The sequence below is a fragment of the Phoxinus phoxinus genome (assembly GCF_949152265.1).
Source record: "Phoxinus phoxinus genome assembly, chromosome: 15".
Taxonomy (NCBI): Eukaryota; Metazoa; Chordata; class Actinopteri; order Cypriniformes; family Leuciscidae; genus Phoxinus; species Phoxinus phoxinus.
The window spans coordinates 31079855-31106207 of record NC_136890.1 but is presented as its reverse complement, the minus strand read 5'-3'; the positions used below and the strand labels follow the sequence as shown (position 1 = coordinate 31106207).

General features: G+C 38.3%; 1 protein-coding gene across 1 annotated transcript; it reads left to right on the top strand.

The window, feature by feature from the left end:
* Nucleotides 1-871: 871 nt before the first annotated feature.
* On the top strand, nucleotides 872-24883 carry lrrtm4l2 (leucine rich repeat transmembrane neuronal 4 like 2; the record flags this gene model as incomplete). Its single annotated transcript, XM_079638828.1, has 3 exons — nucleotides 872-954; nucleotides 7602-9214; nucleotides 24818-24883. The coding sequence occupies exons 1-3, from the start codon at nucleotides 951-953 to the stop codon at nucleotides 24881-24883; spliced, it is 1683 nt and encodes a 560-aa protein (XP_079494954.1). The 5' UTR covers nucleotides 872-950.
* Between the last annotated feature and the right edge of the window lie 1470 nt (nucleotides 24884-26353).

Genomic DNA, 26353 nt, shown 5'->3' with positions numbered 1-26353 from the left:
ATGTAGCAAAAATGGGCTTCCATAGATATATGTGCTGTTGATCTGGATTTTACAGAAGACTAACAGGATAGAAAGTGATATTCTATCCACAGGAAAAATATATAACTATCATATCAACTGAAATATTCTCAAGAAAGAGTGTTTAAGTAAGGAGGAAAATTCAGAAAAAAATTGACTATTTATAAATAAATTGCCAGATTTTCTCATTTCAGTCATTGCCAGTGGCATATTCAAAATCAACATCTTCTCAAATCTAAGTTGTGACATTGAGTGAAATTAATCCCTCTGTTAAAATACAAGTGTTGTGATCAATTTAAAATTAATATTTATTTAAACAAATGATCATGGGATAAGACTGACACATGAAAACGTACATGTGCAGATCCTTTAAAGTGCCTGCAAGCAGAGAGATTGATGAATCAACACTTGTTTGAGTTGAGTTGAGAACATGCAGCCTATCAGCTTGCAGCAGATCTTCAATCATTGAACCAGTAAACCACAGCCACCCCCAGACGTGTGACGCGTGATCGCTGCTGTCCATCCGCGACGCTCCTGCATCGCTCGCAGCGCAACAACCGGTGGATGCAACACGTCCCTCGGACTCACTGGTGCTGAAGCTGCGCGCATTGGGAAGGTTCCAGCATCGCAACCCTTCACATCTACAGTATGGATCGTGATGCCTTTTATCGCCTGATGAAACTTCCCTTCGTTTTGTTTTTTCGCTTTAACCATCACGTTCGTGATTTTATGCAATTTAATGTGCGTGGGAATCAGTAACCTGAGGTATTAACTCGGTTTTTGGTAGTTATGATTGTCAATTTGACTCGCGCGCAACTGCGCTCAATAAACTGACGCTTTCATTTAGTTGCACTTCAGCTTCACCAAAAAGCGCAGAGAGATTTCTGGAGTGAATCGCCTTATAAACGCGCAACTGGAGCAGAACCAGTGCCATGGGTAAGAACATAAAGCAAATAAACATTTCTGTTGGTTTGCTAAATGACCGTGCTCTCGCATTTAAGTGCGTAATGACAAACAGCCTTTCATATTCGAGGCGCATGCAAATCATTGAACTTGAATCATCTGGTGCAAATGAGATAATTGTGTGTTTTTGGACGCGTTATTGATTATGGATTTGTGCGTGTGTTTTGCCTGCATTTTGATGGGCAATCAATTTATCCATTCCCGATTTCAGTCATGTTCTTTTCCACCTTCCTGGTCATTCATCACTAGACGCATGCATTAACGCAAACGCCTTGTAATTTGTATTGAATTATGGAGCTAAAATTTAACGTGAATGCTTCTGGACGTTCACATATGAGACTTTGTACTGCGAGCTTTATCATGCGAAATTTGATGAATATTCAAATGATCTCTTTTTCTTGTTTCTGATACAGCCTTTTTTTTTTTACATTGATCAACAGAAAAAAAAATACTTTTTTTCTTTACTGAGAACTGTGTTGCCCACAGTAAGGAGTGCGGCAGTAGATGTTGCAGTTAGTTTATTAACATTGTTTAAAAAGTCTCCTTTTTGCTATCACTAATTTTTTATTATTATTAATGAACATAAGCATTTGCCACACTGCAGGACCATTTAAACTGATCTGAAGGCAGAAAGGTGACATGTTTTATTATATATTCATATACATTGTAACCTAAAAAAATTATAATTATCCATATAGTTTCACAGTTATTTTAAAGACGCAAGCAAGCATAATAATAATTTTAGGCACACCCTATTAAAAGCTTAGAAATGCTTTATGATAGGTCTGAGTCAAGTGGAAAGGAAGCTTTTTACAGTGTTGTAATTGGTCTCTTGCTGGCAGTCCAGTGGAACATGATAGACCTTGTCTTTGTAATTTGCATTCTGGGCTGCACTCAGCAGTTGCTAGGCTTCATAATGGTAAATTTCCTTGTGCTTTACACTGAAATCCACAATTACCTCAATCATCATTTGAATCAGTGGCCATGTTACAATCAATTAAGGATGTGCATTAGAGAGAGCCTCCATCTGTGAACACTGCTGATTCTTTACTGAATATAAGGTATAAATGGGAGCACGTCCTGGAGCATGTTATGCTACCCAGACTTTGGTCATCAATAAAGATCACTTACTAAACAGAACTACGTTCTGCTCGTCCCCAGATGCATTGATGCCTCACTCAACACGCTAACATACGAAATTTATATTAGTTCCACAAATTATTCCAAGTATGTGTAACGGGGGCCAGCTTGTTAGAGCTGTGTGAGTAAACCTCACTCCCCTGGCCTCAAGAGAAGCACTGCTGACTGACGCTAAAGACCGCAGGTTTGTTAGTGCGCCCATCTCCAATGCTGGTTTGAATCCTGCTCAAAGCGGAGCGAGATGAACCGAAGGGGTTACATATGGGAATTTTTATAAGGTTTTGAACTTTAAATGACATTCTTTCATCATTTGGATAATCTATATTGTCAATTTTAAATAAAAACATGCTTAAAACCAATTTGTATAGCCAAGGCATGATCAGCTCGAGCTAAACCTGCTATTAAATTGAAAAAATAAAAGAAAAAAAATGTCATTAATTGCTCACCATCATGTCGCTCCAAAACAGTAAGGCTTTCATTCATCTTCGAAACTCAAATGAAGATATTTGAATGGAAATCTAACATTTATGTTCCTCCATTGACAGGTCATGGAACCAAGTTCATAAAGAGATCATAAAACTAATCCATATTGAATGGTAATTTTCTGAAAAGACTCGATTGCATGCCATGTGATTTAATTTAGGCTTTTATTCACTTAGAATTATACAGTATATCATTAAATATAAACAGAACTCAACCGTACTTGCTTGATGCATGAGAACCTCATTGGTTCTCGCAGAAGCTCAAACGTGCTGCGCAACACGAGAATGAACCTCATTGGTTCTCGCAGAAGCTCAAACGTGCTGCGCAACACGAGAATGAACCATTGGTTCTTTCACATCAAGCAAGCAAGCTTGCATTTACCATATCTGATGTGTTTGTTGAATGCTTATATGTGAATAAAAGCCTAAATACAATCGGTTAATCATATAATGTAATCGTGTCTCTTCAGAAAATTTGGACTACTGCTCAATTCATATGGATTAGTTTTACAATCTCTTTATGAACTTTTTGAAGCTTCAATGTTGTAGTTGTGTGGACTGTCAATGGAGTGACAGAAATCGCTCAGATTTCATTGCAATATCTTCATTTGTTTTTCCAAGATGAACAAAAGTCTATGGACAGGTTTGGAACGACATATTTGATGACAGACTAACCCTTTAAGTTGAACTAAATGCTGGAAGAACTCCAGCCTTCTATAAAAGGAGCATGTGAAGTTGTCCTACAAAACCAACATCTGACTACATCCACTTGGCATAATGTGTGGAACTGAAGATCATCCTATAATGTTAAATGAAGAAATTACTTAACAAATACTCATTATCACTGGGACCGTTTTAAATCTCAGAGCTAAACAGTGTTAAATGAAGTATGTTGACATGAATAATGCATTTTCAAACCACAGATATGTTAATGTGAGCAAACACTTAATGTATGCCAGAATAACTATGAGAAAACACCAGCTAATAACTGCATGCTCTATCAAGACTAATCTAATTTAATATTATTAACAAAATGCATTATCTTAAGGACTCCAGGGCAAAGAGGGGCTTTGTCCATATGGCACAAGTCCAACCACATTAGGAATATTCTGAAATGCCAGTCATGCACACCAAACTACCTTTAATATAGTATTAAAATAGCCACGACTGTACATGCAGCCAAAATACACTTAAAACATGCTTTATTTAATACTTTCCTATTTTTATTAGTAGTAGTTTTACCATAATGAAGTATTCATCCACGATTAGGGTTAGGCTTTTTGGCTTAGACTTAGAATAATGCTAACCAATAGTAAAAATTGTCAAGTAGTTTTAAGTTACTGTTTTAGGTGATGCTGCCTATTTACAATGAAAGCAAATAATGATGGATTTGAAACAGCAGTTTTTCCACTGGGATAAGCAGAGATGCTCTGGAGAGTAAACTTGACCTCCACACCTCCACATTCCAGTCCTCAAAAGTGAGTGTTTCAGGAGGGGAGTAGTCCTCCACATCCCACTGCAAACTCCATTCAGCTATGATTCGCCCACTTTAAACCATCAAATCAATTCTGATGGATAAAATCAAGTCCCATTTTTTAGTGGTATCCTGTTTCACATTAAAAAAAAAATAAACACACACACACACTACGGAAACAAATGGCTTGTCAATAAGGTTACTAAAAAAAGTAATTAACCTTACATTTGACATACTGTATGTTCTACCTGGGATGTGAACCCTTAACCTTGACGTTGCTAGCAACAGTTGAGATAGCAACTGCGCCGAGAACAGATGAGGTTGAATGCTTGTTCTTTTCAGCCTCGCCACTGACAAAAATAATGAAGTTCTCAGAACCACATTATGTGTTCACCTTTTCCTCTGGCAAGGTTTAGTTCCCCCCTATGGCTCTTAACAAGGCTTGTATTCCAATCAGATTATGATCGGATGACACAAAATAGACTCAAATTAGGATTAGCTACTCCCTTGAACATTAAACAGAGGACAGAGAGGAAAAGCATTATAAAAAGCCCTGCACACTCATTGCAGGGGCAGTCCATTGGGAAAGGCAGTCCCTGTGGACTGAGAGTCTGAGAGAGAAACCTCAATTGGAAAGTGTTGGTGGCTCATTCTGTGCACTGGGAGCTTGAGTGAAAGTTAATCTACCACAAAGCATGACATCAAGCAATATCCTTCAAAGTTTAAACCGGGGCTGTCAATTTATTAATTATGTTAATTGAATTGATTGCATTATATGCCGTTTAATTAATAATTTTCAAGTTGATTGCATATTTCAATATAAGCTGAGGAAATCTTCTATGATGATGCATTAATTCAAGTTAAATTCATTAAATACAGTTAATTGACCTAATTCAATTGACAGCCATAGTTTAAACACAACACAGAGTAGCTCTTGAACTTTCTCCATCTGCTGCATTTCTGGCGGTGCTGGTGGTTGTCTGTTTCTTTGGATAAAAGAAAAGATGTGTTCTCTTGTGAAATGGATAAATGTGGCTTGTTTGACACATTTGCTTTATTTGTTGTGTTACCCTGCTACATTATTTCTCAAACCCACTGCATTCATCTTGCTTCTTAATCATCTCCTGCTGAGTCTGGCCCGTGTGTTACTCTCCATGTCAGGGATATGGAACAGTGCAGGATTCATTTGAAATATCAGCTTGTCTTTTTGCCAAAGGAGATGGCAGCTCTCGTTCTCTCGTTCTCTCACCCTCTCTCACCGTCATGATGTCGAAAGCCCTGTTAATGGCCTTCTGAACCAGAGAATCATGAACCACGGATGTCCTTGAATGTCAATTAGTTGTCCTTAGGCTCCCAAAAAAGAGGTCTGTTAACCTGTTAAGTGGTGGTGACATGTGAAAAGTTCACAATTCTACATGAAATTATTCATGTCATCTTGTGCATCCATCAGATCACAACTGTGGCCTCCATAGTGAGACATAAAGTGAGGTAAGGGCCCGGGAGCAACAAGAAGAGACAAGATGAAAGAGAACAACACAATTTTACCTTAAGTAAATTGAAAATTTAATTTCAGAATGAAACAGGAAGCCGTAAGCCAAAATGAAGCAGAGTTATTTACATTTTGATAAAAGATTACAAACAGAGACTTTTTTTTTTTTCAAGGAATCATGCTCGTTAAATGAATAGTTCGCCGAAAATCATTTGATCACCCTCAAGTTGCTCCAAACCTGTATGTATATGAATTTTTTTCTTCTACTGAACACAAAAGAAGATTTTTTGAAGAATGTCAGTAAGCAAACAGTTGATGGGCCCATTGACTTCCATAGTTTTTATAGTATTTTTTCTTCTCCATACTATAGACGTCAGTGGGGCTCATCAACTGTTTGGTTACCGACATTCTTCAAAATATCTTATTTTGTGTTCAACAGAAGAAAGAAATTAATACAGGTTTGGAACAACTTGAGGGTGAGTAAATGATGACCAAATTTTTGGGTGAACTATCCCTTTACAACCAGGATTGTGTATTGAGGAAGTAAACCGATACATTTATAAGAAAATACAAATAATGTAGCATGTGGACAGTCAGGAACACACACTACAGCTTCGATACAACTATCCCTCCATGAAGAACACATTGGGTGGCTATGCTTTTAAAAACAGCCTTATCTGCTCTTGATTTTAAACAGTTAAGTGAGAGGAAAACATTAAGCGAATCAGCTCTGCAAATCTTTAGCCTCTAATGACTCTCAAAGGTTTAATTTGCTCATTGATTTCTTTAACAGCCAGACCTGGAGATTGATTGCAGAGGTTCACATGCAGTCTTTTTTTTTTTTTTTAGTTGAAGTTTTTTCCTGTTGTACCAATTTAATAACAAGCAAGAGAAAATGTTCCAAATCCACTGAGTTGCTCATGAAATACCCTCGAGAAAAACCTATCCATATCTCAGTGAGAGTGCAGCTTTCGTAGAATATTTTGCCCCCAATTAAGAGAATGTGCAGTATTAATGGGTCATATAATTATTTTAAAAATGTTGTCTTCTGAGGCAGCTACATAAGCCAGCCTACTTGGTTGTGTGGTCTCATGTTGGAAGAATTACCACATTCTTATGGGGTCTTTATCCATTAAGACCATGTCGCTAATGATCTCTGCTGCTAAGGGAAGTGATGTGCTCTCAATACCATATCTCTGTTCCAGTAACTAGTCAGCAGGAGATGGGTGACTGGCCTTTAGCCACAGAACGAAACATATTTACTGCCCCAATAGGACACTATTACATCAAATTGATTACTGTGTAAACCGTTTGGTATGCCCCATTACTGTTGCACATCTCTTCTTGTTAAAGCATCAGCGCAAAACAGCAGAACAGCAGGAATCTTATTTGTCATGTGTTCCTTGCTAATGATACAAACAAACTTTGAGACGGATGACCCTGGTGTCGCCTTTCTCTCACTCTTAATTTAGCATGGCGCCTAAGATGCATTCAGTGTTTGGCTGCTTTGAGCTACATAGATTGTGAAGGCATGCTATTTTTAATCTCCAACATTAGTTAAATCTTTTGAGGGGGTGTACAAGCAACGACGGACTGCTCTGTGCATATGTTAGACGTATGCTGATTAGCTCCGCTCTGATAAGTGGAGCTCATTGATTTCCATTCATTTAAAACACTCTCTTCGCTTCCCACTCGCTTCCATTTTGTCTGAAACCAGGGTACATTAAAAGGTGTAGCGCTAAATGATGGATAAATCCACTCGAATCCTCGTATTCAATTAGAGGGTCCCCAGTGCGTTTTTTAGATGTCATGCATTATGTCTTAATAGCTTGAAAACACTCGCCACACTCTGCAGGATGTTCCCCATCCATCACAGTCATGAATCGTTTTCCTTGATGATAAAGGTGAGGCTGTGCATAATGGATGTGCTGTGCACACATGTACTCAGTCACCTGCAAACCTGTGCTCTCTAGGGTGAATACTAAAACTGACCTCAAATGTTGTCTGTCTGTGTTCTGTCTGTGTCTCTCTGCAGGGCCCTTACTCTGGGAAGGGCGCCTGTCATGTTTTCTTCTCCATGCTTCTGTTCTCCTGCTGCTCAGCAAGGGGGAGCGGATGTGCCCTGTGAGTTGCCGCTGCGAAGGCAAGATTGTTTATTGCGAGTCTGGCGCCTTTCAAGACGTCCCGGAGAACATCTCTGTAGGGTGCCAGGGTCTATCCCTGCGGTACAACAGCCTCCTGTTGTTGCTACCTTACCAGTTTGCTCACCTCAACCAGCTGGTCTGGCTCTATCTGGACCACAATTCCATCAGCGTAGTGGATAGACTGGCCTTCCAGGGACTTCGTCGGCTAAAGGAACTAATCTTAAGCTCTAACAAGATTGTGCAGTTGCAAAACGGCACCTTTGAGACTGTCCCAAACCTCCGCAACCTTGACCTGTCCTACAATCAGCTGCAGGACTTGATACCGGGGCATTTCCATGGACTTCGCAAGCTTCAGAGTCTTCACCTGCGATCAAACAACATCAAAAGCATCCCTGTTCGTACGTTTATGGAATGTCGGAGCCTGGAGTTTCTAGATTTGGGTTACAATCGCCTACGGACTATCACTCGTACAACCTTTCTGGGACTGCTCAGGCTGACAGAACTTCACCTTGAACACAATCAGTTTTCCAGGATTAACTTTTTCCTATTTCCACGCCTCTTAAATCTACAGGCTCTTTATCTGCAATGGAATCGCATACGGACTGTCGTCCAAGGTTCGCCTTGGACTTGGCACACTTTACAAAAATTGGATCTATCAGGCAACGAGATTCAAATTTTGGATCCTGCTATTTTTAGGTGTTTGCCCAATTTGCATACTCTCAATCTGGAGTCTAACAAGATCAGTAATGTGTCCCAGGAAGTGGTTTCATCATGGATCTCCATTAGCACTATCAACCTGGCAGGAAACATATGGGACTGTAGCTCTAGTATCTGCCCTCTGGTGTCTTGGCTGAGAAACTTCAGGGGAACTAGAGATGCCAGCATTATTTGCAGCACTCCCAAATCTCTTCAGGGAGAAAGAGTCATGGAGGCAGTGAGGAACAACTCGGTGTGCGAGGAGATATTTACTGTGGAACCGACCACGGAATTAACACTTCTTTTGACTACTACTATGACAACTCTTTATGTGACAAAGCCACCCACAACCACCACTACAACCCCACGTACCACAACTAGACAGCTTTCCCAAGTTACTCACCTACAAAGACTCACCCCAAAAGTTGTATTCCCTGTTCAGTCTGACAAAGAATTCCTACCACCTCTAACAGTGACGCCTAGCACCCTACCCTTCACCCCCGAACCTGAGTTTGAACATATGACCTTCCACAAGATCATCGCTGGCAGCGTTGCCCTATTTCTCTCAGTCTCATTAATCCTATTAGTGATTTACGTGTCGTGGCGACGATACCCTAACAGCATGAGGCAACTCCAGCAGCACTCCATCCGACGCAAGCGCAGGAAAAAGACTCGAGAGCCTGAACATAACATCAACTCTCAACTGCAAGAGTATTATCTAAGCTACAACCATGCCAATGCAGAGACGATGGACTCTTTGGTTAACGGGGCGTGCACCTGCACCATCTCGGGCTCCAGAGAGTGCGAGGTATGACCTACCATTAAAAAAACGCATTCTCTGCACCGGGAGTCAGAGGTAAACTTTTTTAAGAGCATGACTGCCCGTATAATTATTTTATCTCTTTGCCCAGTCGTTTCTTTGAAATGCTCACATATATTTGCACGAGTAGTGGAATAGCTCACCTAAAGACAAACATTATCTTTTTATTTATTCACCAGGCACATTTCAAACATGCATGTTGTTATTGTTTTTCCCCAAATGAGAATCTTAACGCACATATTTTTTTTCATACAAGAATAGCCTGTCAAGCTGTAAAAAGGACAACTTCCCTTCTCTTCATGAAATTAGCATAAATGCAGTCCACCTGACTCGTGCACTATATTCCAAATATTCTGAAGCTTTAGTCATATGAACAACTTTTTTGGTTTTGCTATTTTTGGAGCTTGACAGACATTGCCACTATGACTGTTCCCTGTGTTTTAACTCTTTCCCTGCCAGTGTTTTTACCAGCCACCGCCAGCAATTATGATAATTTTCACAAAAGTTTCATGGCCTCCAGAATATAATTTTCTTATCTTTCTTATATTATTCAATATTTATATATCAAAAGAAAGAACAGACCCACATGCTTTTAAACAAAAAATGAACTATTTTCTAGCTTCATGCATTCCTTTTTTTTATCAACAAAGACTACATACAGATCGGATTCAGAACGATGATCATAACATAGATGGAGTAGATCAAATCCATTAACACCCTCTAAGGTTGCACAGTCCTATACCTCGTCCTGGGTCGACATTTCATTCGGTAACATTAGGCAGTTTTGATTTATATGCTGTTGGTGATCGCGTTATTTTACACATGCATCTGCTTACATATGATATTGCTTGTTTCTGCTTCTTCTTCACATGTGGTTTGAGCAGAAGATTCAGTACTCTTTCAGAAGATGCCTAATAGCGCCCCCTACCACTTAACAGTGAAAACACGGAAAGCTGGAAATTTTCGTCAATGGCTGGGAAGCGTTGTCTCACAAATTACAAATTTTTATGTCAATCTAAAGTGGGGAAAGAGTTCAAAAAAGACTTCAAAAGATTCACCTTGCATATTCTACAGAAAAAATAACAGCATACATGTTTAGAAAAATGTATACTGTAAACAGTCCACACCCCCTTATGATCAACACTGCACAGGATGATAGTCACTATTAGTGAAAAGTATGAAAGTAAATCAGTGGTTGTCCACAGCAACAGTTAAGGGTTTAATTCCCAGGGAAAGCAAGAACTGATTAAGAATGTAAATGTTTACCTTGAAATGCAATGTAAGTCGCTTTGGATAAAATCATCTGGCAAATGCATTAATATAAATGTAATGTAAATGTAAATATGTCTTATCGTGACAGGTAACCAAGCAGCATCTGATCATAAGAAAATCTCCTAATCTGCAAGCAAGGAGCCAAAAGTGAAAGAGGGATGTTAGGGATGTTAGAGGTCAGATCAATCAAATCAGAAAGTATATATATTAACTTTATAAGATAATCAATCCTTCATATGGAAAGTCAAACTATACTACTAGACATCCCAACACCTGAACCAACCAACCAATAAATAAATATATAACTAAGGGCCCTTTCACACCTACCTTGTTTGGTCCGGATTTTCTGACTTTTCAGTTTGATCCGAATCAAAATTACAGGTGTGAAACCTCCCCCGGACCACGGTCCCGATCAAACAGACGAAATTTGGTCAGACGAAAAGAGGTAGTCTCGGTCTGGATCAAACAGAACAAAGATTTGGTTCGTTTCTGTGAACGCATTTTCTGTATGGTTCGGACTTTCAGGCCATTTACAGGAAGTTTCAGTGGTTCTCGCAGGATTGCTTGCAGTCTTCTTCTCCTTTCCTGCCAGCAACGATAAAATGTTCGCACACCGAACATGCCAGTGGTAATGCCAGTGGTAAAACGGTAATTCGCCGTTCATTTGGCAAATTACAGTATACAGTGGCAACGATATGCGTCTGTTCATTCATTCTTGTCAAAGTTACCCGCCGAATTGACAACACTCTGACGTCAGACGCACATCCGTTTACAAACCAATCAATGTCAAGATGCCACCCACATAGATGATGACGATAGGATGCAAGTATATCATGAAAAGTTATTTAATGCGCTCGTATAATTGCAATGTGAAACCAAACCAAAACTTACCAAATGTATAAAATGTATTACAACATGAACTTTGTTTCGGACCTCGGTGTGAAAATGCCCTATAAGGCTCACTGGTTTTAAGTAAGCTATTCCTTCATGCTGGAGTGGTTAGAGCCGTGGCAAAGTGACTAGTAGTGCATATGCTCATAGGACAATCTGTTCTGCTACCTTGTTTCATACATTGACAATTGAAAACTTGTAAACAAGTTCATCCTTTGACCGCCATAGTAGTTCGTTCAATTGAACAACCCTTGAGTGCTTTTAAATTGGCTCTATAATTTTCTCTTGATGGTCTCCCTCAATTAAACCTAATTCATAGCTAACAATCCCAGCAGAGTTCTGTCATCTTTAGTTGCCTTACAGAAACTAAGCCTTTTGACACGAAACAACACTCACAATGACATTCTTGTGAGTCACTATTATCAGCCCTGTGTTTATCATGGAACGAGAAGGAACTGAAATAGCGTTCAGTAATTATGTACTTAAATTATGGAGCTTTATTTTACAAAGCGTTCTTTTTTTTCTTTTCTAGATGCATTATGCTGCATGACTACATTCTTTGCCCTTTACCAGTACCAGCTGTTGGAAATCAATGTACATATTCATGTTTTCCATCACCTCCAATTATTGCCTAGTCTTTCAACTCCTGCTTGGGGCTGCTACATCATTTATTTGATCACTTCTTTGGAGCTCTGTGTTGTAACGGGTCATCACGTATTTAGTTTTGACATTTAATAAGCGGGAGTACTCATTTAAGTGTGTTATTATTTATCTTGTCTTTGCTGTGTTTTTGTCAAAAATGACCTGCCTCTTGTTTAATCTCTCATCATTTTGGAAGCTTTTAAAACCAAAAACTGCATGACATTTTTGATGGGGAAGATATCTGGCCTAATTTTACCTTATAATTGTAATTTGACACAAAGCACAGCAATTGTAGATCACACTGGCTGGCTCTATCCTCACTGTACTGTATCTTTCAGGCTGAAACACTTTTCTGCTGTGCACCACAGTGGTTCTCAACTGATGGGCTGTATGGATAGGGTCACAGAAAGGGAGTGCAAGAGATAAAAATAGGCTTATCAATTTATCATGTTCATTTAGTGTAATTCATAAGTAATGACAATTTATCATGCCTCCTAATACTCATGTGAATTCCGTAGTAAGGGATTTTCTTACCATGGAAATTCAAGCCTGAAGTATCTCAGTGTACCTTTTGCGAGTCTGCAGTCAGACCAGACCCATATGCTTCTATTATATCCTACATAAATAGCCGCTATAGACATAATTGCTGAGGACTTTAGGTCAGGGGTGCACTTTATTTCAATGGTTCACTTCAGACTGACAACTTTGCAACTACATGTCAACTAACGCTCATTAGAGTTTTAGTAGACTGTTAGGTTAGGGTTAGGTGTTAGGGTTCGGGTTAGTAGAATAAGTTGACGTAATTAGAATGTCTTTTGGGGGGCCGTCAGAAAGTGTTAGCAGATATTAACCCAGACACTAATACTCTTATGATAGTTGACATGTAGTTATAAGGATGTCAAAAGTGGACCATTGAAATAAAGTGTTGCTTAAGTCAGTGTTATACTTTATTTATATATTATTGAAAATCATTCCATTTAATGATATGTTGACTTCTAAAGCCACTTTTGAAATTCATTTTCACAAATCGATTAATTTGATGTATTAATAAGCAGGCTTAAATTGATGCACATCCCTATTTGCAGTAAATGTAACTAACCACATTATTGTGCATATAGTTAGGGCAGGGAATAGGTTTATTAAAAAGGAAGGAGAAAACACTTCCCATTCCATCAAAATGATATTTCTGTGCTATTTCATCTGTGTATTACAATCTAGCCAAATTACACAGATGCCAATATGGGCAGTTGCATGAAATGCCTTCATCCATGAAAACCACAAATACACTAAAATGACACATTACAAGGTAAATATCTGCAGAGAGCATAAATTCAGAAGACATTTAGAAAACAAAAACTGAACGTTGTCCTCTTCCTATCCCATTCTTGACGCCCAATGCAGCAAAACCAGCTGAGAACCATTGCCTTAACTTGTCACCATTATGATGAAAGTGATGCTATACTGGCTTGTCTCCAAAGTGCTGATGTGTGACATTCAGAGAATGTCACATTTTACTGTGCTTGATAGTTCCATAAAGATGTCAATCATTTCCCCCACCAGTCTTGAAAGCTCCCAAATTACAGAAATATACAGTGTGGCATATGCTCACATGCATCATGCTGAAGGCATTTAGAGCTTATACCTCTCAGGGATCAGTGAACTGCATCATTCATCTTTTGGTTCACCCATACAAAAATTGTGTATGGTTTTTAGGAGGCTTGAGTATTTTAGGATCAGTACTGTAATTGTTAAATGTAACACCATGGACAGAATAAATTTAGCTTTTGGGTAAACATCATATTCACATGCTGCTCATGTGCTAATTTTTCAGTAGATCTCCCGTACGGTTGACAGTTCCCAATTCAAAACCAGCTGTCGGTCCTTTATGTTTTGATTCATTAAGACAACCTGGTGGCATCTTGAATTTCAAAGGCAATTGTCTTGGCATAACCACTGTACATCACGCTCGATTTTAATCTGTATACTTCAGTATGTGACTAACTTCTCCAATCTTCTGGTGACCCTATAATCGAGATTGTTTTCCTAGTCTTTCAATGACACTTCCACCTTGGCTTCACACTTCTAATCTCAGCATGAAATTGCTCATTTTTGCATCCCCGCTGAAGGTTCCTAAGTGGATACTTGCTTGTTTTTGCGGCAGATAAGGATGCTTTGCCTCCAGAACCATGAAGTGAAGTGAACTTGGGAGTTGTAATTTTGAGCTTATTTTTTAGACTGAATGCACATCTCTTCGGGTCCAATTTCAGGCAGCGCGTTTTCAAGGTGCATACGCAGCAGGTCGCCATGACTTTTATAGAACAAATCAGGGTTTTAAAGTATATGTGTAGGTGATTAGAGGTTAGATAAAGTCCCTGTGTGAAACTTGTGGAGCCAATCAAGAACATGTCTGTGAAATAAGAAATGATATTTTACAGAAAGATATCTAAGCATATTCGCATTATGACAATTAACCACATTTCTACACAACATTCTCATTACCATAATGTAGTAAGTTTTAATTTCTTAAGTTTTAAAGGTCTTAAGTTTTCATTTGGATTTATTTTAATATTTCCATCATTCCTACAATAATTTATTGTGTTCAATTATATTTTAATCAGCACAAATTAAAGACAATTAAACAAATATTTATATGAATATATTATAACATAGAGTGCATTTTTCTTTATACCGCAATGAGAATGATATTAAAAAGGCAAAAATGTATTCATGCAAAACATAATTTATAAATGGTGTCATGTAAGTTTACTCTAAAAAAGGAATTAGCCTAATAACTAGCTACTAATTACATCTTCAACAGTGTAATTAGATTACTGTACTAATTACTGTCTATTGCATCTCTAATTACTTTCTAAATCCCTTATCAACCTCAAACCAGTTGAACAATACAAGGCATGGAAATGTTCTTTTAATTCTGTCAAATAAATAATATAAAATTGCATAAATTATTATTGAACTGACCAAAGGATTTAAAGGGAGAATGTTACATTAAAAACATACATTTTAACACCAGACATAACATTTTGATATTGATATTATAACTATACACTATTGTTTTATATAGATTTTTTCTACAGTATATAATACATCAGACGTAACTAATTACATTAAAGAAAGATAAAAAAGTAATTCCTATATTACACCCAACACTGTTTGTATTTTTAAATAATTCTTTAAAAATTCTAGCAATATTGATCAAAACTGGGAAGCTGTGTGAACAGGCCTACTTTGATTGTGGCTCATGCTGATCATTTAGGCAACAACACTATTAATGATCTGATAACTCCATCACTTCCTGTGACAAAACAGGCCTAATAATAATAATAATAATAATAATAATTGCTTGAAATTTGCACTCAGAATTAAACCGCACGCCGCTCTTCCCATGAATATAAGCCAACGATGTTTACACAGACATCACGTTTATTAGCAATCTTAAAACAACAGGCTAAACGGATGAGATAAAAGACGAAGTGTATTAATAGACTGCAGTTGGCACATTTTTCTGAGCCTGCGGCGTTTTCCGAGGGAGAATGCAGTGCTTGTTTTGTGTCAGGAGCCTGCAGACTGACAGATCGGAGTGAAGATATTATGCATATGTGCATTACATGGGAAATGGATTGTGCTCTAAGGTGAAGAGGGATTTGTTTCATGAGCTGTGAATAATCAAATCATAAAGATCAATGTGAATAAAAAAAAAGTTTCTGTATCAAGATTTCATATTTAAAAAGTAACACTGTAAAATCTGCATGTGGGGTTTGGTGACACATAACTGTCAAATAAAATGTGTTGAATTCTGAAGGAATATTAATGGCTTCACATAAAAACATCAACTTGCGTTGTCATATCTTGAGGAAGTCTCATATGAACTCAGAATATTGCATATTGTGTGTGTGAGGAGAGACAACATTACAGATAATCCAACAATGCGCTTCAATCCTCCCTCCTGAGACTCACGCTCTTTGCATACGACGCACAACCCTTGTTTTCACTCGGATCAAAAGCAATGTTTAAGTCAACATGAAATCCAAACTGACTCTATTTACTTTCTTAACATTATAATATATAATATCTATCATAAATTGTTGTTTTTTTTAAATCCGTGCATATTATTGCAAAGAAAGAAAAGTAGTATTATACCAATCAGTTGGGGTTGGTAAGAGTTTTTTATGTTTTTTAAAAGTCTCTTCTGCTCACCAAAGTTGCATTTATTTCATAAAAAATACTTAAAAAAACATTAATATTGTGAAATGTTACTACAATATATTTAAAATGTAACTTATTCATGTGATCATAGCTGAATTTTCAGCATCATTATACTAGTATTATTATTAGTCTTCAGTGTCACCAACCCGATCTCACGGCAATTCGTACGAATTTTACGAGGTGGCTAATTCGTACCAATTCATACGACCTCACTCGTACGAATTTGTACGTTTTTTGCTAAATCGTACATATTTTACGATTTGCCCAAATCGTATGAATTCATACGAATGACCTACCCCTGACCCCGCCCCTAAACCTACCCATCAACTGGAAGACCCAAAAGACAAATTTGTATGAATTAGCCACCTTTTAATCACTCATACAAATTCGTACGAATTGGTCGTGAGATAGCGTTGGTGTCACATGATCCATCAGAAATCATTCTAATATGATCATTTGCTGCTCAGGAAACATAATATCAATGTATAAACAGTGAACAGAAAGTTCAAAAGAATGTATTTGCATGTATTTGGAATATTTTTTTGTTTTTTGAATAATGTAAAAGTGTTTACTGTCAGTTTCGATAAGAAAATCATTTCTGATGTTCATTTTTCTCACTAACCCCAAACTTTTGAATGGTATTGTACATTATCCAAGCAACTATGTCATCAAGCCCTCTTATTTTTCAACCCCTCCTAAATCTGTCATATATAGAGACCATTTAATCTATTGTGTGACTCCCTAAAAAAGTAATTCAAAACTAATTGATTTACTTAGTTACTTTTTATGGAAAAAGTTCTAGGAAAAAAATGTGAAGGCCCTTTCAAACCAAGAGTGAAATGAATAAACCTCAGGCTGCAGGAAATGCAAATTTATGAACGGCTCACACAAACCTTTAGCAGTGCTGCCATTGTGGATTACAGAAGAGAGTTCAACACTTTTACTTCAGCAATTACAATAAAACACAAATGTGATGTTTAACTCAAATCATTTTTGCTTATCCGTATGGTTGAATTGGATCATCACAGGTCAGCAGCAAAGTTAATAAAGTGAGAATAAATACATATATTTGCATTATATTTAACTATAGAAGGTTTGCGTGGTATTCTGAGTTTGCGTATCACTGTTTTTCTTCATTTTGAGGAATACTGAATCTCTTTTTGTGCATGTGAGAAGAGTAAATGAATGCTCACATTCAGTCAAGAACTATAATATCCATCATGTTTACACACCGCACACAACACCTCTGCACTTACGCCATGCCATAATTACCGAAGTCTCGAGATAACAACGTGATGTTCTATTTGGAGATGTTCACGTCCTCGGACTGGGAATTGTGCGTTTCTATGGCAACACTATCAATGCCTTAATGGATCTGCAGAGGTCACGTGACACAAGTATAGGAGCTCTCAGAAAATTCCCATCTTACTGTAATTACGAGCTCTATGAGGACATCTTGTTATTACGGTTATACAACATGGCGTGAACGTACATTTGCCTCGATTTCTCTCAACATCAGGACAGGAGAGCTGTCGGTCAATAAATGGGAAAACAAAGTAACTTGCGTTACTTATTTAAAAAAGTAACTCAGATATTTTGCTGTAAATTTAAAAGTAATGCGTTACTTTACTACTTGAAAAAGGTAATCTGCTTACATAACTTCCGTTGCTTGTAATGCGTTACCCAAACACGTCCCAGTGGCGGAGCCAGGATTTTCCCTGGCCACCCCTGATTTGCCACCCCTGGCCACCCCCTAGATCCGCCCTTGACACGTCCTGGTTTTGCCGAGTTAGATGCCTTCCTGGGTCAAAATATTGTATTGCTCCTGGAACATCCTGTCAGAAAATATAATCCTAACCCTATCCCTACCCCTAAACCTAACCCTACCCATAAGTTAACCCTGAAATCAGAGGGAAATATTAGGGGAATAACACTGATGTAGAAGCACCTAACCCTGGTTGTAAGCCTAAACGTGACATAAACTGTAAACTTGCCCCTCAAATCCGATTGGTTGATTGGAATATTGTTCCAGGATCAACCAAGTTGTTGATTCAGGAACACGTTGCACTTGTTAAAATAAGGTTCTGCCATTACCCCCCAAACTGTTCCCAAAGGATCACATCAAATTGCAGTCACATTGAGACCTGTCTAGTCCACATCCTGTTCTGCCCAGGAACCACAAACGCAGAAGGAAGAGACTGTCTGACAACACTGTAATTGCACAGCGGTGCTGGTTCGTGAGTGCTTTTACAGAAAACACGAAAGAAATCTACAGAAATGTGTGCAGACATAATCAGTTTTTTTTTCTAAACGTAGTTAGAAGTAATTATTTCACAAAAAAAAAGCGTAGAAATAAGCAGTTCTTCTCATGGATATCTAATACATTTTCCAAAAACTGTCTCAAACAACACAGGAGTATCTTTCAAAAGTTTGATGCACTAATCTGGAAATCTTTTGCCAATGCACTCATTGTATCAACGCTGAGTCGTCAACGTTTCTGTACCTGCTCTCGCTTCTCCTGACCTACTGACATAATGCAACCATTTCTGTTTCTCCTCCTCCATTTTCCTCCATCAGTTAAAGATGGCATATGCCTGCGCGCACTCACACACACACACACACACACACACACACAGTGCGACAGCAGAGGTGCAGAGCTTGAGGGACGGTTGAGATCAGAGGTTAGAGGAAGTCCTCCCTTATTAGAGAAATCCATTGGCACAATCGCTTCATTACTGCCCTTATGGTCTCTCTCTCTCTCTCTCTCTCTCTCTCTCTCTCTCTCTCTCTCTCTCTCTACTCTTTAAGGAGTGAGAGAGGAAATTAAAGTGAGCAGAGAAGCACAGAGCAGAATCCATCTTGGATTAAAGGTGCAGATTAAAAACAAACTGTGCGGCAGGATGTGAAGGCTATTTATATCACACTGTGATGAGACTTCATCAGAGAAAGGAAGATTTTGCCTGAACCCTCGACCCAGTGGCTAATTAAACAGAAGGGTAATTCTCAGATGTGCAGTTCCTTCAGAGTTTTCTCTTTTAGTTTTCTTTCTTCCATGGAACACAAATATTATATATTTTTTATTATGTTTCCATTCAATAAAAGTGAATGCTGTAGAACATAATAACGTGCTGTTGCTTTATATTCTCAGGGCCTATATAATAGACTTAGTTATTTTAGCATATGTACAGTATGCGTAGCGTGAGTGTGTATTATAGAGATATTTTCACATATGCTTGTTGAACTCCTGCATCTTGATAAGTAAAGATACATTTTGTTTAAAGAGAACCTTTGCCTATCCATTGGTCAGTCAAAAGATGCTATCAAGCTCCAAAAATGGTAGAAATACATTACCATAAACTTAATTTCAAGTCGTTTGAAGTAAAATGTCAGCTTGGTGCACATACTGTGTACTGTGATTTTTAAGTTCAACAGGGCCCGTCCTTATTTAATTTAATTGCGTGAAAAGAGCAGCTTGGACAAAGTGTCTTTGTGTTCCACAGAAGAAATAAGGATTTTATGACCAAAAAAACTGGATGAACTACTACTGTAGAGCTAAAACACACATTACCTGGTTAAGGCCCCAATATACTCATGGCAAAATTCAGTTTTATTCTATGCTTTGGGGTGAAAAGAAGTTTGAAATACGTGACCAGCAATATTCTGTCAGCGAGTATCCCGACACCACCCACGCTGCTGAAAGCGACGTTTAGATCTGCTACAGTATTATGTGTTGTGCGCTTTCCTCTCAACAACAAAAATGAAAGTAGTAAAAAAGCGTCAGTTAAAGCGACTGATCATAGTGATGTCGACACGTTTTCCTGAGCTCCACAATTCGATAGTCCAGTAATGTCACGTCAAGTTATATAGCATGTTATACAATAGATTGTTTCAAAGCATGCCGCTTTACAGCATCAAACATGAAAAAACAGTGTCAGTGTCTATTTCAATTAGAATTACAACTTCAGTTTCTACTATAAAGTGACTCTCCACCAGTGAATTCAAGTTTTTACTTGCTGACGTCTGACCTTGATGGACTAAACAGAAGAAATGAACTGGAGAAGATTTCCACGTCAAAGAAGGCGGGGTCTCAGAGCCACACCTATCTATTACATCATCGCCATGGACCAATGGTAGTGGTAGTTCGATTGTGTTTACCAGCCAGAGCAAACTTTTCTGGGTCATTAGTTTCTTTCTAAATGACATCACACCAGTTCGTTTTTCGATTTCGCTTGAATTATATCGGGGCTCTCAAACTACAACAAAACCTACCAAAATGTGAAGTGTAAAAGCACGTCATGTTGAACACTGTGACTGTGAATAGATCAGAAGTAGAAAAACTCAAACCTGAGGCAACCGACTTCAGGACTTGGAGGGGAAAAAATTGCATCAACTTAAAGTTGTTCTGTGCTTTCATCAAACATATAAGAAGTTATATAAACTTAATAATAACAATACATTTTCTTTACTAGTGGATACAAATTCAATATTCGTGCATTTTAAGTTTAAGATATTATGAGTACATAATAGTGATGTTGAACTTTGTTTGTTTGTCAAAAAAAAAAGTAATTTATTTTCCTTTAATCCTTCCTTGTCTGGCTTATGCTACTCTGAGCAATGCCTGGACTTTGTATTTTGAGCACTTGCGTTGTTTTTGCCTCTTCACGATGACGTTGCTTAGTCGTCAGTTGTAAATCGTTTTGGATAAAAGAGACTTCTAAATGACTAAATGTAAATTTAAATGTAACCTGTGTATAATAATAATAACAACAATTGTGGTATCGAAAATTGATATTTTTCAAGCTATTGCATCGAAGTTCCAGTAGCGTGGCAACACTATAGCACAGTATGCTATATTCCCTTTCAAACATAGCCAGCTTCCAAATCCAAACAGCATTGAAGAAACCAAATTGCAGTCTAATCAGCAAGCAAAAGAGTCTTTCCTGCAGAGAGCTTTAAAAGGTCAAAATTCTCTCTCAGTTATCAATACGCCTGCAATTGTAGAACTTATTTAACTTGATTCGGTTATTCACAGCTAACAAGCTGTTCCACATTTCCCCCTCTTTCATAAAGGGGGAACTTAAAAGTGCAGTTAAACTTTTTATTGAAATTTCCCCTCTGGGAATGTCACAGTATTGTGAAGATATCACCATCTATCCCAGCAGATGCTTGTCTTTTTTTCCAGCAATTACCAACATTTGACATATAAAAGTCATTCTCCTGCTAGTAATAGAGACAATTATACAGATCCAAACCCTTTACGACCCCTCTGGGTGTGCATTTGCATACTGCCATCACAGCCGTCAAAAAGGAAATTGTTGCATGACCTACATGCTCATTTCACTCCGCGGGTTTTCCCATTTCCATGTTACCTGATGGGAGTATGAGTGAATATTGTGGGTGGGTGTGTAAACGCCGTGTCCACATACATGCAATCACCTCTGGGATCTGATTCAAATTGGTATAATGTAAAACAATAAACTACAGTTACAAATGATTGCACATGCATTCTTCTTCCCAGACTCTTTTATTGTAAATCCTCTCCCGTTCATTCCCAGAGGAAAGTAAAATAACTTTCTTACAAATTTTTTTTCTTTTGTTCTGCATGTGTCATGCTGTATAATACATTAAAAGAACCATAGAAGTAGTCTGTGTGACTTGTGCGTTATATCAAGTCTTCTGAAACGAAACGATGTTTCGATGAGTCCATTTTTTTCGTTTTAGAGGGGAAGATTGAGTCCATTTTTTTAGTTTTAGAGGGGAAGATTATAAATCTTTTCCTTGCACATGCTATCATTTGACTTCAAAAGACTTGGAATATACAGTAGCACATGAAAGTAAATGTAAAAGTAAATGAAGAGCAATAGCATGAAAGAGACATATTTACCAATTTAATGGTGTCAAGTTGTCCATTATGAACTCTCGTTGTGTAGCAAAGAACTGCATGAAGACTCTTCAAAATATCTTTTGGATTCCATCCAGACAGCAACATAGTGTCAGCGCCGATCCGGGCCACATCTGGTACATGTGGATTCAACACGTACCGGATGTGGGCCGGATCTGGGCCGACACTATGTTGCTCTCTGAGCATTAACAATCAAAGCATGCATGCAAGCACAGTTTTATTTTTTCCTAAGGAATTGAAACGTCTGATGCATGTCGACAGATAAAATGACTAACAATGACATGCATAAAAAAGAATTATATGAGTCTCTTAAGCTATGAAAGATAAGCCTCAACCTTTTTTTTTTTGGTCTCTCTACTGTTCGATTCACTTCATCCATCTGCCATTTAATATGAAATGTGTTTAAACCTAGCCAAGTGTTGTTGACATTTTTATTTTGTCATCATAAGAATTTATGTGGCCCATCAGTTAATTTGCTTCACCGCATGACTCATGATTCTATTGTACAGGCGGAGGTAGAGTGGCCATCAAGATTTATATGTGTGCACGTTTATGTGTCACAGTGTTTGGCTCGCTTCTCTTGGAGCTGCTGTCCTCTGTTCACAAGGGCTGATAAATCAAGGGCAAGTTTGCATACAAACACATGCATATGTTAACATGCATGAGTGCAGATGTGTGTGGAAAGGGCAGTTAGGCTCCAGAGGTGCATTTATGACAATCCAGAGCTGGCATCATGATAATAATTGCTATTTTGTACAGAAATGAGTACCTCTGATGGACAGGCTCATTTAGAGTCTCGGAGGAAGACTAATCAATGATAAGGTGAGCGCTATCCATTCTCCGTCTGGACACCTCTATTGCAGGACTGATGAGGTGCAAATTAAAAAGCCATTAGTGAAGCATCTCCCACCACGGTGAACAGAGTCCCTGGCTTAGTCGTTATCTGTGAGGTCTGAGTGATTTATAACAATCAAAGAAATCTCAAAACTCAAGATAAAAAACACACACACAGTTGTTTAGCTGTAAACACACATATCCTGACACACTCCAGTGGTGCTTATAATGGCAATTAGAGTTTGAATTTGGCTCACAACAATTATACTCCTCCACATAATGTCGGATGGATGGATGGATGGATGGATGGATGGATGGATGGATGGATGGATGGATGGATGGATGGATGGATGGATGGATGGATGGATGGATGGATGGATGGATGGATGGATGGATGGATGGATGGATGGATGGATGGATGGATGGATGGATGGATGGAGAGAACTATAGAAAGATAGATAGAACAATAGATAGAATGATAGAAAAGATAGAAAGGAGAGATAGAACAATAGAATGATAGACAGAGAGACATCCGATATCAATTATTGGCATCTAACCAATCAAATTCTCTAGTCACTTTGTAGAAGATTGCTAAATTATACTGGTTGCATAGCACTCTCCCTCATTCTTAAAAGCCTTGAACAAAATCATGATATGTAATAAAAAGACCCAATATGACATCAGATGGTAGAAAACATGGTCTATGCTAATCATTTGGGCTAATACAGCCTTTATAGTTCTCTCTAAATAAATCAGTCAACAGACTCATCGTAACACTAACTGGATGTTCATTTGACAATGCCAGTTATGAAGAGAGTTTTGTTGTAAAATGTTTTGTAAAAATGTCATTTAAAAAAAATGAACTTTTGACTTTCCTAAGTTGTTTTGATCATGTCAACATATTATGCATGTATGCTTCCTGCACATAATTGTTTTTTAATTTGCCTATTTATTCATTATAATAACACTGGAAACAAAGTCATGCTCTTGCTTGATATCACCATGTTCAGCTCAGGATAAACATGGATACTGAATCCCACTCGCTCAACTTTGTGAGACATGAAAGATGATTTATTCATAAGCTGAATAATTACAACTCTGTGGAGCCGTGCGATTGAGAGATTAGACCCCTACTGTTTTTGTGTCTTCACACAGAATGAATATCATATATTCAAACTGAAAAAATATAAGCAGCCTGTAAACTCCTCCGTTTGGCACATGATTAAACAAATAATTGTTGGCTGGATGAAAGGACATTGTAGGGAACAAACTGCACTTTTCTGAGCAGACGTGGAACCACTGTAAATGATCTGTATGCATGCGGTAACTCAGCTGCATTGCTTCTTTACCGGAAGGGACCGTTTTAATGCTTAATTATTATTTTAAACATGAAGAGCTGTTCGCCACACAGCATAGGTTACTCTCTATTCGAAGATGAGCGGATGTGAAACATGTTTATGTGAATTAAGTGAACCGTTCAGCTCGCGAACACGCCATTTAAAAGTTAATTGGAAAAAGGCATGCTTTTAAAAAATGTTCCTGGCTGCATGAAGAAAGATACCAAATATATAGTTGTGACAGTTAATTGATTCCTCAATGAGAGTCTAAGACTGCATAGCTCGATTAAAAGCAAAGGATTGTTTGCACAAGAAACATCATCTTGGGAACGCTATCAAATTAAACACATTTGAAAGCTAATTTGTCAGGCTGCATTGAGTCTGGGTGTAAACAACATGCTTAGTGCATTCCAATTGTGCTGGAAAAGTGCCCATTAACAATGCTATATTTGTTGTGTAAACCTAATTCCTTCTTGGTTGTTTTCACAGAATGCATACACGTATCCCAGACCGCTACCGGGCACCTGGATGGGAGACATCCCCACAATTCACTGAGGGGGCCCTTGAGAAAATACACCACTGCCCATTATGATTTGCAGTGGCTCAGATAAAGCCTTTCCTGGATTTTGCTTCAGCGCTGAGAATTTTCAAACATAAAAGGAATGGAATCTGCAAAGAATTAGGCTGGATGGGCGGCACACATCCTCAAACGCTCATTCGGGGCCCTTTCAAAAGTGGAGCAAGTGGATACGGCATCAATTTGACACCCCGTCCTCGAGTCAAACCGGTTTGGTAGTCACTTCGACCAACAATAAACGTCCCCCACAATGGGGCTGGCAGACACGCAAGGCAAATCTATCCGTAATGAACCAGCAAAATGTTTCTCGACGCTGCCATTGTTGCTGTATGATAGCTACTGCCTGCTCCCCCCACGGAATCGACATCTACCGTCCGACTTCCTGCAAACTCCCGTCCCGTTCGTCCCTTTGTGTTGTGTAGTGACGTATTCATGCTGATCCATTGGAAACATCTCTCATGATCAGTGGACGGTAATTGCTCAATTGAGCACAAGCCACGAGGACAACAAAACAGAAGATGTTGTCGACTGCTGTGAAAACATAATGAAAAAAGCCTGTTTGTAAGGACTGTAACCTCCCCGCGAGTTCCCACTGTGATTTGATTTCAACCCTGGCTGAACGTGGACTCACCACAAGAGAGTTGAATTGTGGGTATAATGTGTGTGTGTGTGTGTGTGTGTGTTGTGGATGTGCTTTGTTTTCTTTTTCCGTTCTGTTTAAATCTGGGATTTCCATGCTTTCCCTGGATTTTCGTTTAGGAGTCCTTTCTCTTTGTTCAGACCGAAAAGTTATCTGACTATTTTTGTATGAGCACCATATCATCCTTACGCGAGTAATCAAAGAGAGATCGACTTTAAAAACTCTGAGATACCTTCACATTTTTGAAACACTTGCATCTGGATGCCTTCGTCGCCCGACATCTAAAGCCACTGATCAACCCATCAACAAACTGGACATTTTCTACAACAACAAGTACTGTCATTATTTTGTGCTGCAAACTTGGCATCGCATAAAACAGTGGCTCTAAACTGACGGGACGCAGATCTGTTCTGATCAGGGTCGTAGACAATAAATAATAAAATGCAGCTAACAATATAATCATGCATTGTCAAGAGAGCAAAATAAATGTGTGCACAGATTCATCTACTAGTTAAAATATGAAGCCAAAATGGAGAGGGTACATGAAAAACCATGAACAAAACTGCTGAACATAAAGAAAATGTGACCTAGGCTTTGTTAAATACGGGTTCACAGGGTTTGCATTGTGTTTTATATGATGAATCATTTGTCTGGTGACAGCATCATACTTACGAAAACTAAATTGTTAGCTTTTGTCATGGTAATAATTTAGCATACTGTCAGGCCTTAGCATTTCTTGGAAATATTACTACATTTTAAAGTTTGAATTTAAGGAAATTTTTTTACTTTTTGTACGATAAACAATTTA